The sequence below is a fragment of the Mauremys reevesii genome, linkage group 3 (assembly GCF_016161935.1).
Source record: "Mauremys reevesii isolate NIE-2019 linkage group 3, ASM1616193v1, whole genome shotgun sequence".
Lineage (NCBI taxonomy): Eukaryota > Metazoa > Chordata > Testudines > Geoemydidae > Mauremys > Mauremys reevesii.
The window spans coordinates 54028204-54045544 of NC_052625.1; the positions used below are offsets into that span (position 1 = coordinate 54028204).

The following is a 17341-nucleotide window of genomic DNA, read 5'->3' on the forward strand; positions in this document are numbered from 1 at the left end:
CAAAGAGGCTGATAAAGGAGGTGCTGTTGTCATCATGAACAGGTCTGACTACCAAAAGGAGGCCGCCAGACAACTCTCCAATACCAAATTTTACAGGCTACTTCCCTCAGATCCCACTGAGGAATACACTAAGAAACTGCACCATCTACTCAGGACACTCCCTACACTAACACCGGAACAAATCAACATACCCTTAGAACCCCGACCAGGGTTATTCTATCTACTACCCAAGATCCACAAACCCGGAAATCCTGGACGCCCCATCATCTCTGGCATTGGAACTCTCACTGAAGGACTGTCTGGATATGTGGGCTCTCTACTCAGACCCTATGTTACCAGCACTCCCAGCTATCTCCGTGACACCACTGATTTCCTGAGGAAACTACAATGCATTGGTGACCTTCCAGAAAACACCATCCTAGCCACCATGGATGTAGAGGCTCTCTACACTAACATCCCACACACTGATGGAATACAAGCTGTCAGGAACAGTATCCCTGATGATGCCACAGCACAACTGGTTGCTGAGCTCTGTGCCTTTATCCTCACATACAACTATTTCAAATTTAATGACAATATATATCTCCAGATCAGTGGCACCGCTATGGGCACCCGCATGGCCCCACAATATGCCAATATTTTTATGGCCGACCTGGAACAACGCTTCCTCAGCTCCCGTCCACTCACGCCCCTTCTCTACCTACACTACATTGATGACATCTTCATCATCTGGACCCATGGGAAGGAGACTCTGGAAAAATTCCACCATGATTTCAACAGCTTCCACCCCTCCATCAACCTCAGCCTGGACCTATCTACACGGGAGGTCCACTTCCTAGACACCACGGTGCAAATAAGTGGTGGTCACATTAACACCACCCTATACCGAAAACCTACCGACCGCTATGCCTACCTTCATGCCTCCAGCTTCCATCCCGGGCACACCACAAGATCCATTGTCTACAGCCAAGCACTGAGGTGCAACCGTATCTGCTCTAACCCCGCAGACAGAGACCAACACTTAGAAAATCTCCACCAAGCATTCTCAAGACTACAGTACCCACACGAGGAAATAAGGAAACAGATCAACAGAGCCAGATGTGTACCCAGAAGCCTCCTACTGCAAGACAAGCCCAAGAAAGAAACCAACAGGACTCCACTGGCCATCACATACAGTCCCCAGCTCAAACCCCTCCAACGCATCATCAGGGATCTACAACCCATCCTGGACAATGATCCCACACTTTCACAGGCCTTGGGTGGCAGGCCAGTCCTCGCCCACAGACAACCTTCCAACCTGAAGCATATTCTCACCAGCAACTGCACACCGCACCATAGTAACTCTAGCTCAGGAACCAACCCATGCAACAAACCTCGATGCCAACTCTGCCCACATATCTACACCAGCAACACCATCACAGGACCTAACCAGATCAGCCACACCATCACCGGTTCATTCACCTGCACGTCCACCAATGTAATATATGCCATCATATGCCAGCAATGCCCCTCTGCTATGTACATCGGCCAAACTGGACAGTCTCTAAGGAAAAGGATAAATGGACACAAATCAGACATTAGGAATGGCAATATACAAAAACCTGTAGGAGAACACTTCAACCTCCCTGGCCACACAATAGCAGATTTTAAGGTGGCCATCCTACAGCAAAAAAACTTCAGGACCAGACTCCAAAGAGAAACTGCTGAGCTCCAGTTCATCTGCAAATTTAACACCATCAGTTTAGGACTAAACAAAGACTGTGAATGGCTTGCCAATTACAGAACCAGTTTCTCCTCCCTTGGTTTTCACACCTCAGCTGCTGGAACAGGGCCCCATCCTCCCTGATTGATCTAACCTCGTTATCTCTAGCTTGCTTCTTGCTTGCTTATATATACACACCTGCCCCTGGAAATTTCCACTGCTTGCATCCGAAGAAGTGGGTATTCACCCACGAAAGCTCATGCTGCAAAACATCTGTTAGTCTATAAGGTGCCACAGGATTCTTTGCTGCTTCTACAGAACCAGACTAACACGGCTACCCCTCTGATACATATTATTATAGTTAGGTTCGGTTTTTCTGTTAGTCCCTGTCAATATGTTTTAATCAATGTAATCAACTCAGAGTGACAGATATTACCCAACAAGAAGATATGGGTATGATTCATGATTTTAACTTTGACTTTGGGTTTTCTACTTTGAAGATTGCCCATGTTTTTAACTATATTTGAATTAATTATCAAATCCTAATTTATGTAAGATACATATTCTGTTAAAATTCCAGATCATGGAAACTGCTGTCCTTAAAGGTAGATATGAAAAAGTTCCTTCACGTCACCCTTTTTGCCCATTAAATCTGGAGCTTTGGAAGATCTACCTCATTATAGAATGATTATAGAATTTTGGATTGTAGAATTTTCCAGCTGCTGAAAGCAAGCTGAATTTTTCCTCTTTTGTTTAAAAAAAAAAAAGATTTTTTTTATCATCATCTCTAAAGATAATGATTTTAATATTTTCTCAGTCCATAGTAGTAATTAAATCAATGCAATTTTTTGCCCTATTAGCAGTGTACCAAAGAAGAGGGTTTTTGTTAAGTTCTGATTGATATTTTAATATATTATATGGATATTGCTGCTGTTCTAGATTGTGTTTTTCTTTCTGTATTTGCAAGACGTATGTCATATGCCTATCTTAATTGTAAATGTAAAGAGTGATGATTTAGAAATGTAAAGGGTGAATCAGACTTACAGTGAGATTACTTCTCTCCTTTTAGAATCACTTATAAAAATTTTTCCATGAAAAACAATTCTTCAAAAATATGCTTTCAACAATTTTTATGTCTATGGGGATGACCTTATTCATACGCTGTTATTTTAATGTTTCAAGAAATGTGTCATATCTGCTCTAAAACAGTATTCTTTCCCTTAGGCCATGGGAAAACTCTGTGTGGTTTTTAATTGTTTTGAAGGTTTGGATTATCAGGTAAGGCATGTTATGTTCTTTATCACAAATAACTTGGCAGGATAGTACTGCAAAGCAGAATAAATGATTTCATGTTTTTCCTCTTAGTTCTATCCTACAACTATAGTACATTTCTGAGTTAAAAACTGTGATTATGATAATAATACAAGGGTTTTTTTTTAAGGAAAAGTGAATATAGTTAAATTTAGAGATTGGGTCAGGGAGCTGTGTGCAAATCTAGATCCGGAATATGTTTAGATTAGGATCAGAGAATGTGTTTTATCTACTGTTCTGCTCCCTTGAATAAATAAGATGATTTCTTTCTCTTTTTTCTCTCACGCTCTTGTGAATAAAGGACATTGCAGTTTTTCAAGAATCAGTATTACCAAAATCATCTAAAGCTTCAGCTCTTAATACTAATTTCTGTTCTTTTTTCTTTTTTTTCTTAAGATGATGGGAAAATTCTTCTGTGGACTAGTTCAGTCTGGAACATGGTGTTGTTTTGATGAGTTCAATCGCATAGATATAGAAGTTCTGTCTGTAATTGCTTCACAGATTCAGACAATCAAGGCAGCAAAAGATAGCCATGTTATCAGGTATTTGTTTTCATTTCCTTGGTTCTTTTGCAAGTAATAATGCCTTATAGAACTGGCTATTTACTGCTTTAGGTCTAGAAAGGCACTTGAATTTCTTACACCTGTTCCACACTATGGGTATGTCTACATTACGGGATTATTCTGATTTTACAGAAACCGGTATTTGGAAACAGATTGTATAAAGTCGAGCGCATGCGGCCACACTAAGCACATTAATTCGGTGGTGGGCGTCCATGTACCGAGGCTAGCGTCGATTTCCGGAGCGTTGCACTGTGGGTAGCTATCCCATTGCTATCCCATAGTTCCCGCAGTCTCCCCCGCCCACTGGAATTCTGGGTTGAGATCACAATGCATGATGGGGCAAAAACAGTGTCGCGGGTGATTCTGGGTAAATGTCGTCAGTCAATCCTCCCTCCGTGAAAGCAATGGCAGACAATCATTCCGCGCCCTTTTCCCTGGATTGCCCTGGCAGACGCCATAGCATGGCAACCATGGAGCCCGTTCAGACTTTTTTCACTGTTATTGTATGTCTGCTCAATGCTGCTGACAGACGCGGTACTGCAGTGCTACACAGCAGCATTCACTTGCCTTCACAAGTTAGCAGAGATGGTTATCAGCCCTATTGCACCGTCTGCTGCTTTGCAAATTGGCAGTGACGGTTACCAGTCATATTGTACCGTCTCCTGTTGTCATGGGTGCTCCTGGCTGGCCTCGGTGAGGTCGGCCGGGGGCGCATGGACAAAAATGGGAATGACTCCCCAGGTCATTCCCGTCTTTACGTTTTGTGTAAAGGTAGAGTCAGTCCTGCCTAGAATATCAGGCAAGCCTATTAAAGAACCAGAGAGGCAAACGGCCGCTCCGGGTCAGAGCCCCAGACATGCCGCTGAAATGATGAGCTGCATGCCATTCTAGGGGGTGCCCCTGCAACAACCCCACCCATTGTTTCCCTCCTCCCCCACCCCTCCTGGGCTACCGTGGCAGTTATCCCCCCATTTGTGTGATGAAGTAGTAAAGAATGCATGAATAAGAAACTGACTTTATTGCGTCTGCAATCAGAGATAAAAGGCGAGGGGAGGCTGCCTCCAGCTGCTATAATATTCCAGGCAGGACTGAATCTCCATTAGACAAAGCTTAAAGAAGGGAATGACTGGGAGTCATTCCCATTTTTGCCCAGGCACCCCCGGCTGACCTCACCGAGGCCAGCCAGGAGCACTCACGGGATGATGATGATGACGGCTATCAGTCATATTGCACTGTCTGCCATCAGGAAGGGAAGGGGAGGGGATGCCGCTGTTTAGCACTGCAGCACCGCGTCTGCCAGCAGCATCCAGTAGACATACGGTGACACTGAAAAAAGGCGAGAAATGATTTTTTTCCCTTTTATTTTCATGGGGGCGGAGGAGGACTAACAACATATACCCTGAACCACCCGCAACAATGTTTTTGACCCTTCAGGCTTTGAGAGCTCAGTCAAGAATGCAAATGATTTTTGGAGATTGCAGGAACTGTGGGAAAGCTAGAGTCCTCAGTCCCCCATCTGTCCCTCCCTCCCTCCCTCCCTGAGCGTCCATTTGATTCTTCGGCTTTCCGTTACGCTTGTCTCAGCTCCTTAAGTTTCACGCAGCACTGTGTAGAGTCCCTGTTGTGGCCTCTCTCTATCATAGCCTTGGAGATTTTTTCAAATGCTTTGGCATTTCGTCTATTGGAATGGAGTTCTGATAGAACAGATTCATCTCCCCATACAGAGATCAGATTCAGTATCTCCCGTACGGTCCATGCTGGAGCTCTTTTTTGATTCTTAGACTGCATGGTCACCCGTGCTAATCGGCGCTCGACGCTGGGCAAACAGGAAATGAAATTCAAAAGTTTGCAGGGCTTTTCCTGTCTTCCTGGCCAGTGCATCCGAGTTCAGATTGCTGTCCAGCGGTCACAATGCACTGTGGGATAGCGCCCGGAGGCCAATACTGTCGAATTGCGGCCACACTAACCCTAATCCGAAATGGCAATACCAATTTCAGCGCTACTCCCCTCGTCAGGGAGGATTACAGATACCGGTATTAAGAGCCCTTTATATCGATGTGAAGGGCTTCATTATGTGGATGGGTGCAGGGTTAATGCGGTTTAACGCTGCTAAATTCTATATAAACTCGTAGTATAGACCAGGCCTATGGTTGATCCTGTGCTGATGATAACCAGATTTAAACATTCCTAGCAGAGTTAAGATGGTTTCTCTTAAGCAGTCTGGGCAAGGGTTTTTTTTTGTTTTGGTTTGCTAAGAACAATGATACAATTTACCTTGAAGGGGTTAGCTTCTATTATGATTGAACGAGCAGAGTATGGGGCAGAGAGAAATCCTTGTATACCTTGTTCAGAGGACAAGTTCTGCTAGTAACAAACACAGAAAACCAAAATATCTTTTTGGCTTCCCCACACTCCCAAAAAGGAAACAGAAAGCTAAATCATGCCATCATTCCCTCCATAGATACATAAGGCCCTAAATGCACTTGAATCACTTAGGTTCTGTTACATGTGACTGGGGAAGAGGGAACTGTGGAGGGGTTGCACAAGAGGAGGACATTGTACCCTCACTATAGCAGTGCTTGGTAGCAGCTCTCTCCGGAGCAGTGTGGAAGGGGATGTTTGAGCCAGGTGCGTAACAGGAGAGTTGTGGTTGACCAGACCCTGGACTGTGTAAATCCACTGACCAAAACACTTATGGTATGTATGCATGAGTGCAGAGGCTACAGTCATTATTATAGGCCATAGACTGCAGTAATAGATGCATTGGCCTTTCCTTCCCTACAATGGAGAATTTTCATCCTCACAGAGATTCTCTGTGAAAGGCCCATTCACTTGCACTTTGTACTTTGTTCAAGATTTGTCCCAGAGTCATTTATCTTTGTCTGTCTGCTCCCTCTCCCTCATAATTTTGCTTTGCTTTTATGCATTTTAAGGCTTCTGTGTCTTTTTAATATTTGTATTAACACATTATATTATTATCCAATTTAAATTTGCAGAAAACATTTTTATTTTTTCCCCCTTTTTGGGGTAAATGATTAATAATGTGCTTTATAACATAGATTTGTGCTGGAAGGAAAAGAAATCCGTATCAATACATCCTGTGGAATCTTTATTACCATGAATCCTGGGTAAGTGACAATAAAAACTAGACTTGTTTGAGAATGCCGAAGCATGAGCTTCAAAATTCCCCTTTGGTGCTCATACAGATTAAACTCTGGGCTGCTTTTTGACATTAGTTTATCTTCCAGATCAGTTAGAATATTTGTCCATTTAGTAACTAAAGAGTTGCTCTCTTTTTTCTGTGGCTTGTTCCAGGATCCGAAAGGAATGATGAGACTATTTTTCCTAATTTATGGTCATCATCTGTCCCTTAAGGCTCAGCATGTTGCTTTCTAACATATTTGCTCAAAATGAAGAGAGCAAATTATTTTTCCTATAAAATAGTAAACTATATTTTTCCTCTTTTTCTCAATATATTTTGTATACCTTCTATGTCATGAATTCATCATTTCTTGCCTCCCCATTTCCCCCTCTCCCTTTATAGACATAACATTTGTAACTTTTCCCCTGTCAAATGGATTTATAATATATAGTGGTATTTGCCTCCTCTGCAAGTCATGTGATTCTTCCTTTATGAAATCTCTGAAAATCTGTTTTCTTCATCATCCTTAAACCCTAGTCTAAGCTTTGGTAACCACTTGTCTCAGCTACTGAAACCCCAGGGGTCATCAATATGCAGGCTGTGGGCCAAATCTGGACTGCCAGATGCTTTTGAATACAACCAGAAATATTTTTATTTACTTATTATTATCATTATTGTTATTTTTATTATTTTCTCTGGAGTCTGGACCTTGACTATATCTTGACCATAAAAATTGAACCTGGACAAAAAACGTAATTGACTTATTCCTGTTTACTCCATGGGCTCCCTGGCTTGTCCCCTTGCATCCCTGCAATCTATTCAAGACACTGCTGCCACAATTATCTTCCTCTCTGGCCACTATTGTTGACACTCCCATGTTTCAATCCCTGCATATTGGGTTGCAGTCACTTATCACCTCAAATCTGAGCTGCTTGTCCTCCATTTCAGCCTTCTGTGTCTGTACTTCTCAGATCTTATTTCTGCTTACCTCTCCTCTCATTGTCTGCTTTTCCTTCAAGTTACCTGCCTAGCAGCTGGTTTGGTATTCTTCTCCCACTTCAATCCCAGGGCCGCCCAGAGGGAGGGGCAAGTGGGGCAATTTGCCCCGGGCCCCGCAGGAACCCCCATGAGAATTTTCGGGGCCCCTGGAGCGGGGTCCTTCCGCTCCGGGTCTTCGGCGGCGGGGATTCCTTCCACCCCGGGGCGAGGAAGGACCCCCCGCCGCTGAATTACCACTGAAGCAGGACCCACCGCCGAAGTGCCGTGTCTTTGGGGCACTTTGGCGGCGGGTCCCGGAGCGGAAGGACCCCCTGCCACTGAATTATCACTGAAGCAGGGCCCCAGGCCCCCTGAATCCTCTGGGCGGCCCTGTTCAATCCTCTTTCTATATTGTTACAGATCTGGCTGAGTTCCCACTGTTGGACAGATTTCAGAGTAGCAGCCGTGTTAGTCTGTATCCGCAAAAAGAACAGGAGTACTTGTGGCAACTTAAAGACCAACAAATTTATTTTAGCATGAGCTTTCGTGCGCTACAGCTGTTGGACACTCACTAAACTGCTGTGAGGAAACCTAAATGTTGAATCCAGCTTGTCTTTAGCTTGCTGGGGCTGGACAGAGTTTAATCCCAGTTTCGGCTTTGGGTACACACTCCAGGTGCAGACCTTTTGTCAGTGAGGCCCCTGATGCCCCAGTTGCCTAGGCCCTGAAAATTTAGTGTCATTTCCCCCAAGCATCTACAGCAGCTTTTGCATATTCCCTAGAATGCCAGCAAAGGTGCGAGTCTTCTGGCTTAGTTTTCCTCTTCAGGGGTACATGATAATGAAAGCCAGCCAATAGATAGACTTTGCACAGGATTCTATTACATATTTTCTCTTTACTTAGAAACATGAGAAAAACACAGATCTATATAAAATAATTAACACACCTGTACACATATCCCTGCCTCAGCCTCCTCTTTTGCTGGAGAGTTCATTGGGCTTGGTTAGAAACCTACTGTTAGTATTTGTGCCACGAGTGCTCCCTCCCCTCCAAAGCTCAGCTGCAGATTATTGCCCAAAGGCTAATGCCCAGACACTTAATGGGTCGTTGGACAGGATAGGTGACAGGTGCCCCGCACTGGGCCCAGTGGTGGTAAGTCTGTAATGTTAAATGCCCCGCTAACCCCAAACCAATGCAGGAACTTGGGCCCAGTGAAACTTGGAAAGAGGACACAAGGCTGATAGACTACAAGGACCAGATGCAATTGTCTGCTACTCCTGTGGACAACAGCAACATAGGTTTTGTGACTGCTCATCCATAGAGTGTAACTTTGTGCATGTATGGACAAGAGAGAATAGGGCACAGAGAAAAGCCCTAGGAAATCTCACAATTCCAGTAGAGGCAAATGTACAGTGATTATGCTGATCCATAGAATAAAAGTTTAAGGATGTGTCCGCATATGAGGTGTCTGAATCTGCATAGGTCTTACACTCTTCTAAAAGAGATTGGAAACATATCTGTAGATAATTAATTATCTCCTGCCTGTTTTTATACCAAAACTAATGATGTGCATGCATGCATTTGTATGTATTCAAAACATCTAAACTTAAGGGAAATTGTTATAACCTGGCAATCCTAAAGTAAATTATCTGCTGTGGATGAATTAAAATATGTTGATGTAAGCAACAAAACTTCACTATTTAATTCCCTTAGGATAATACCAAAATAGGATAATACTATACTATAACTTTTTTTGTGTTTGAGAAATCATTCTTTAGTTTCTTACTATTCTAACTCCCAGATAATTAGTACAGATGTAACTTCTGAAGGCTTGAGAAATTTTCTTCTTCTTCTTCATTAGGTACAAAGGCCGTGTAGAACTCCCAGACAATTTAAAATCTTTGTTTCGACCTGTCTCAATGATGGTACCAGATTATCAACTCATTGCTGAAGTAATATTATTTTCAGAAGGTTTCAAATCAGCAAAGTCACTCTCTGGGAAATTGGTCAATCTTTACCAGTTGGCTTGCAATCAGCTGTCACAACAGGTAAAATATCATTTTTAGAATTAGAGAGACAAGAGGTAATATCTTTTATTGGACCAACTTCTGTTGGTTAGAGAGACAAGCATTTGACTTACACAGAGCTCTTCTTCAGGTCTGGGAAACCTACTCAGAGCGACACAGCTAAATACAAGATGGAACAGATTGTTTAGCATAAGTAGTCAACACATATTTCAAGGGACCATTCGATGTGAAGTGGCCCATTAACACCCCTTCAGTCACGGGGGGAGGGGAAAAGGCAGCTGTGGGGGCATTGTTTGTGGGTTATAGATTGTTGTAATAAGCCATAATTCCTGGGGCTCCATTGAGTCCATGATTTTTAGTATCTAGCAAAGTTATAAATTTAAGCTCCCAGGCTCATCTTTTGAACATGTTCTGCAGGTTTCTTTTGAGATTGAGGATTGATAGGTCAGATCTAGAGTGATTGCTTTGTGAAAAGTATTCACCCACAGGTGATATGGTGTTTTTGTCTTTTATCGTTTTCCTGTGTGAGTTCATTCAAGAGGGTAGTGATTGTCTGGTTTCATCCACATAGTTGTTGTTGGTGCATTTAGTGCACTTAGTGCATTTAGTGCATTACTTTGCTAGACACTAAAAATCATGGCTTGAATAGAGACACTGGATTTATGGCTTATTACAACCATCTGTAACCCCCCAGGTGCCTTTCCCCCTCCCTCCCTTGCTTCCCCCTCTATGACTAGAGGTTTCAGGGGGGTAGCCCTGTTAGTCTGTATCAGCAAAAACATTGAGGAGACTAGAGAGGTGTTAATGAACCACTTCACCTCAAATAGTCCCTTGAAATAATCTATTCCACCTTGTATTTAGCCGACCTGAAGAAGAGCTCTGTGTAAGCTCCAAAGCTTGTCTCTCTCACCCACAGAAGTTGGTCAATAAAAGATACTACCTCACCCATCTTGTCTATCTAATATCCTGGGACCAACACAGCTTACAACTACATTGCATTTTCAGAATTGTATTTTATAGATTGCAGAATATACATGTGGAGAGTGGGGCTGCTTATCATGAGCACAGAGGATATGTGGAATCCATTTGTAGTTGATTTCATAAGTTTTTTTTTTTACAAATATCTCAGGGGACTCTATTAATACTAAATAGGTTTTAAACACATTTTAAACAAACCTTTGCATACAAATGATCTGCTTAAGCAATTCTTGTTTCTACCAATTTATTTTTAAATTTAAAACATTTATTTCTTTTGAAGTTCCAAGAAACAGCAAAAAAAACAGGTTAGGATTCTTCTGGTTTTATTTTGCTTTTACAACACAACAATGATCAGTCATTTAATATTGAAAAATAGATTTTGCAGGAGTTCATTCCATAATGTGAATTTATTGCTTTGGCCCCCTCAAACAATCCTTGACTTGGCTATGATTTTTTTTTAATTAATTTAGTATATTTTTCGCTCAGGCGCTAGTTGTTAAGTACACAGGATAGCCTTATCTTTCACTTGTTTGAGCTGTCATTGGTTGGTTTCACAAATTTCTTACCTAGATATATTTTTATATCAAACCTGTTTTGTTTGATTCCATGATTGGGTTGCATTTCTCCAAATATAGTAATTTATTATATATAATAAGTATATAGTTCAAGGGACAAATTTTGCCTTTCTCTGCATCCAAGCAATCCCACTGAGTTTCTTGTTCTCAAGTGCATATGTCAATTTATGTCTGATATTGTTTAAGAATTTGTTATATTCTTTTAGCCTTGTTAAGAAAATATATTTAATGTTTTCTAGGATCATTATGATTTTGGTATGAGAGCCATAAAGACAGTGTTATTGAGGGCTGGACAGAAGAAAAAAGAATTAAAAATACAGTGAGTAAGATTCTAAATCTCTTCCACACTATATTACTACAATTTAGGTCTTTATTATGGTGTCTTAACAAGCAAAATAACACATAATCTCACAACTAAAATGTTGTGAACAGAGAATCTTTAACAGGAATATTGACTTACACGCCGACATCACCAGCCCAGTGGATGTTGGGATGTCTCATCACAAGATGGAAGTTGGAGGACTGAGAAGCTCTGCTATAATCATTACCCTAAACAAACAAAAATGTAAAATAGCTTTAAAAATGTGCAAAAGACTTAACTGATGATAGTTACATTGAAAACTCCAGCTTTCAAAACAAGCAAGATCAATATTAACTCCATTGGTGAAACCTTGATTTGGCATCATATACTGCTTATGAGCGAGCACTGAGGTGCAGTTAAAGGTTTTTATGTTGTATGTTGATACAAAGCCTTGGTAGTGATGCATCCTACTTTCCAACAGCTAGATTTTAAGTATAAAGTTCCAGAACAGTGAGTTGCTGAACACCCTCAACTCCTGTTAGCATCAGCATGTGCTTGGTAGTACGTAGGTGTGCACAATACCTTGTAGTTTTGGGCTCATAAAAAGAATGTGATGCATTTCTGCCCAGGAAGAGAACGCAGACATCCAGAAGCAGACATTATCTGTTGTGCTTTACTTACATTCACATGTTCAAAGTTACATCAGGAAGGTAAAGAGCCAAATTTTTTCATGATACAACTTCACTGAAAATAATGAGGGTATACCATGGATGAATCTGGTCCAAAGTGTTTAGTAGCTGTTGTTATGCACATGTGGGAATTTACATGTGTGTGTATATATAAATAGTATGGACAAACCCATTTCCTGTATGGCTTGTGCTGTCACTTAAGTTAAACAGAAAGTATATTTCTAGACATTTTCTAGGCTTCACTCCCTCTGTTTGCAACTGCTGTTTTCATTTCCTTGTTCAAATTGGCCAATATTTTCCCACTCCCAAATGCTAACTTCTCATCTCCTCCAAAATTCTTGGCTATACCCACTCTTCCAACTTGGCACTTCCTAGTTCAAACTTCCTAGTTCAAACTTTCCCCAATGTCTTCTTCTTCCAGCTGCTTTCTTACATTCCTGGCCAAATCTCGATCATCACTTTCAGGCCAAAATGCTCTAACAACCCCTGCTGTCTCCCCTACTGAAGCTCCCTAACTTTCAGCGATGATGCAAAAATCTGTTTTTACTGGCTATTCAATTTGCAGTTGGTTTTGGCCTATGGGAATTCTTTATCCAGGGAATCATGTGGAGTTTGATTGCACAACAATGACCTTGTTCTGTCTCTACCTAGCGCTTATCAGGATTTGGTGTTATGCAGTATATCAGGTTTTTTATTTGACTAGCTTGATAATAATGCTTAATATTTGGTAGAACCTGAGATAAATAAAGGGGGGGAGCTCCCTTTTACAGACATCCAGCTAGCCAGTTAGTTATAAAGTCCCTCTTGGTGGCTGTTCTCTATTTGCTTTACCTGTCAAGGATTAACAAAATCCTGCAGGTAAAGAAAAGGCCACCTGACCAAAAGAGCTAATGGGAAGGCTAGAACTTTTTAAAATTGGGAAAGAAGCTTTCCCTTTGTGTCTGTGGTCGTTCTCCAGAGAGCAGAGACACAGAGCAGCAATGCTGTAAACAACTTTAAGCCAGGTCTGATCATAAGTCATCAGATCATACCTAGAACTACTTATCTGGAACTCCCAAATGTGTAAGTAGATCAGGAATGTTTAGAAAGACACAATTAGGGTTATTTCTGCTTATTTCTTATGGGTAATGGACTCCTTTGTGCCAACCCCAGATGCTTTTGTTTGCTTGTAACCTTTAAGCTGAACCCCCAAGAAAGCTATTTTGGATGTTTAATTGTTGGAATTGCTCTTTTAAAATCTAAAACCTAAGTTCCAGATGTATTTACTTTCTTTTTTGTTTTAATAAAAGTTACTTTTTAAGAACAGGATTGAATTTTTGGTGTCCTAAGAGGTTTGTGCATGTTGTTCGATTAGCTGGTAGCAACAGCTAATTTCCTTTGTTTTCTTTCTCAGCTCTTCCCCGGAGGGGTGTGTATGAAAGGGCTTGAGGATACCCCACAGGGAGGAATTCCCAAGTGCTCCTTACTGGGTCCAAGGGTTTTTTTTCCATTTGGGTAGTGGCAGCATTTACCACGCCAAGGTCAGAAAAAAGCTGTAACTTTGGGAGTTTAATACAAGCCTGGAGTGGCAAGTATTAATTTTTAAAATCCTTGCGGGCCCCCACCTTCTGCATTCAAAGTGCCAGAGTGGGATTCAGCCTTGACAGAGCCAATCCTCCCTTTTACCATGGCCTATGTAAAGTAGATTGCTTAACACTGGGTTTCTTATTTCCCCAATCAATTTATCATGGATTGCTATTTGATCAAAGAGATTTCCTGGGCCTGGAACTTGAACTGTTTGGAAAAAAGAAGTGATTTGGGGGTAAGATATTCATTTTAACTACTGCAGTTTTGCCAAACCTGAAATGTCGTGTTCTTCTTCAAGTGATGTCCCTATGAGTGCTCCACTGTAGGTGCGACAGCGCCCTCTGCGCCTGGGATCGGAGATCTTCATCAGCAGTGCCTGTCGGACCATACATGTGCACCTCCTCCCTCTTGTGCAGTGAGCGGTACATATATATATAGTACTGTGCAGTCTGACTCCTCCCAGTTCCTTTTCTGCCACCTTTAGTCTGGGATGGAATCTACAGCAGAGCCCCCTTTTTCTTGTTCCCTCAGTAGTTAGTGTCTTACCTGTTAGTTGTAGTGTAGTTAGTATTTTTTTCTTCTCCTTTTCTTCTAAAAAAATTTTTTTTGTTTTCTTAATCTTTACAGTTATTTCATAGCTTAGGTTTCATTTGCCCCCTGCTTCCCGCCCATCCCAATTGGAAAGCTTTTTTTCTTCACCCTTATGCCCAGATCCCTTGGGTGTAAGAGGTGCATCTCCTGCAGGGCTACCATACCGGTAACAGACAGCCATCTGCAATATATACACTGTCTGGGAGAGGGATACGTTCTACAAAGTGTTCCCACTGCCATGGCCTGACAGCCCAAGCCAGGAAAGACCAGGACATTAGCTTAAGACTTCTCCTTATGGAGAAATCACTGCAGCATGCATCAGACCCAGGCCTGGACTCTCCCCCTGTGAGGCCCTCGCGTTCTGCCAGGTTGTCTGCTGATCCTCATTCCCCTTGTCCTTCAAAGAGAAAGTCATCCCTTTCTCACTTGCATTAGAAAAAATGGGCTCCCTCCTCACACTTTGAGGCACAGGCACCAACTTTCTTCTTTCCGAGTGGGTGTTCCACCCCTGCTCCACCCTGAGGCCCTGTCCCCACTCTGCCCCTTCCCCCAAGTCCTCGCCCTCCCTTCACCTCTACCCACCCCTTCTTCTCCCCCAAACACCCCTGCCCTCACTCTGCCTCTTCCCACCCCCACTCCATCCCCTCCCCCCCAGTGCCTCCTGCCTGCCGCCGAACAACTGATTGGTGGGTGGCTGGTGGGTGCTGAACAACCACCATTTTTTTTCTGTGGGTGCTCCAGACCCAGAGAAACCATGGAGTTAGCACCTATGCTTTGAGGCATAGCCCACCAGAACACCATCCCCAATGATGTCAGTCGCCTCAACAGCATCTGACAGGGGCCATAGCTGTGGGGCCTACCCAGGTACCTTCAGTACCAGAACAAAAAAAACCTGTCCTCAGAGCACACGGATGATTCCCTGCACTCCCTTAAAAACTCCTGAGCTACACTCCGATTCCTTGGCACCTACATGCCTGCAGTGAAGAGACATCCGGAAAGTATCATCTCCCCCTGCGATCCCTGCCACCGTATTATACTCCTCAAGGTCATTTGGACATCCAGTGCTGAAAACAAAGGCTTTCCTCCAAGTGTAGAAAACCCACTCCTCAGAGGGCTACTTCTCACACAACCCCACTTAAGCAACAATTTGGAAGGTGTGGTCAGTGCCCCAAGAAGCTTCCCCCTCTTCCAATCATTCCCACCATCTTTCAGATGTTAGTCTGTATCCACAAAAACAACAAGGAGTCAAGTGGCACCTCAAAGTGCCACTGGACTCCCTACAATCTTTGACATCCCACCAGCTTGGCGACCAACTAACTCTGTTTCTTCCATCATGGAAACTCATCACTTCAGACAAGTGAGTTCTAGAGATAATCAAGGAAGGATACTCCATCCCCTTCCTATCTTGCCCCACCACCCCTCCTTCCCATCCCTCTATAGGGACCCCTCTCATGAACCCATTCTACAGGGAGAAATAAGTCATCTTCTGCAGCTGGGAGCCATAAAATTGGTCCCTTTCCAAAACAGGGGACAGGGTTTCTATTCCCATTTTTTCCTCATCCAGAAGAAATCCAATGACTGGTGACCCATCCTGGACCTTCGCAATCTAAACAAGTTTCTCAAACTGCAACACTTTAAGATGGTTATCCTCTCCACTATTATCCCAGCAGTTGAACAGGGGGCCTGGTTTTTGGCCCTCAATGTCCAAGACACATATGTCCATATCACAATACATCCTGCCCACAGATGATTTCTCTGATTCCTCATGGGTGACAACCACTACCTGTACACGGTACTATGTTTTGGACTATCAGCAGCCCCTCAGGTGTTCTCAAAGTTCCTAGTGGTAGTTGCTGCCTGTCTACGAAGCAAGGCATCGTCATCTTTCCATACTTGGACAATTGTCTCCTCAAGGCCCCATCCGAGCCATCCATGTAACAATGGACCTGTTTACGAAGCTAGGCCTCCTCGTAAACCTAGAAAAGTCTACTTTAATTCCGGTACAACACCTGGAATTTCTTCTTCGAGTGCTTGCTCATATCCATTCCAGTTAGGTGTGCGCGCGCCGCGTGCACGTTCGTCGGAAGATTTTTACCCTAGCAACCCTCAGTGGGTCGGCTGAGCGCCCCCTGGAGTGGCGCCATAACGGCACCGGATATATACCTCAGCCGACCCACCCGACCCTCAGTTCCTTCTTACCGCCCATGTCGGTCGTTGGAACAGTGGAGTGCGGCGTAGCTGACCTCCACTTCCCTAGCTTCCTTATAGATATCCTCTTCATCATTCTGTATATAGTTCGTTTATATTTTTCTTTATCAGTTTTTGTTTACTAGTAAGTTAGTTAGTTAGTGTATTATTAGTCAGTGGGTTCGGGGATTAGCCCCTCTCCCGCGCCTGGGACCGGAGCGCATGCCCGGCTCCCTGGGTTTCAAGCCGTGCTCGGCCTGTCACAGGCCTATGCCTACAGGAGATCCACATAGCTCCAGTCTAAAGTGCCTGGGGGAGTCGCACTTATCTACTAAGTGCCTCATTTGCAAGGCTTTCAAGCCGCGCACCAAGAGGGAGAGAGACATCAGGCTCAAACAGCTCCTCATGGAAGCAGCCTTGACCCCTCCAGCTTCGGCACCGTCCGCCGCTCCATCGGACGCTCGGAGCACCTCCTCGGCACCGGGCCGCTCTTCTCTACACAAGCCGCGAGCACCGTCGGCACCAAAATCGGCCACGAGACACTCCCTTTCGCCGAAAGCGAAAAAAGCGAAGGCCGCTGCCGTCTCGGCACCACCTGCTTCGGCATCGCCGAGTGTGCCCCGACCAGACCGCCCGGCACCGAAACCTGCCGCGGCGCAGATTACGCCGGCACCGACCACTCTGCCGGTGCCGTCGACTCCGGTCCATCAGAGACCGTCAAGTCCGGAACC

At 43.6% G+C, this 17341-nt stretch overlaps 1 protein-coding gene across 24 annotated transcripts in view; it reads left to right on the forward strand.

The window, feature by feature from the left end:
• Positions 1-17341, forward strand: part of DNAH14 (dynein axonemal heavy chain 14) — a 459746-nt gene that overhangs the window by 202427 nt on the left and 239978 nt on the right. For 23 of the 24 annotated variants that reach the window (XR_005596106.1, XM_039529958.1, XM_039529963.1 and 20 more), the window contains 5 exons: positions 2927-2980; positions 3410-3555; positions 6636-6704; positions 9558-9744; positions 11516-11595. The exons of the other annotated variant lie outside the window; for it this stretch is intronic. Coding sequence is in view for 22 of the 23 variants with exons in the window: in XM_039529958.1 (XP_039385892.1) it covers positions 2927-2980; positions 3410-3555; positions 6636-6704; positions 9558-9744; positions 11516-11595 (536 nt within the window). In the remaining variant the exon portion in view is untranslated. The remainder of the gene's footprint in view (positions 1-2926; positions 2981-3409; positions 3556-6635; positions 6705-9557; positions 9745-11515; positions 11596-17341) is intronic. 24 annotated transcript variants of the gene reach the window in all.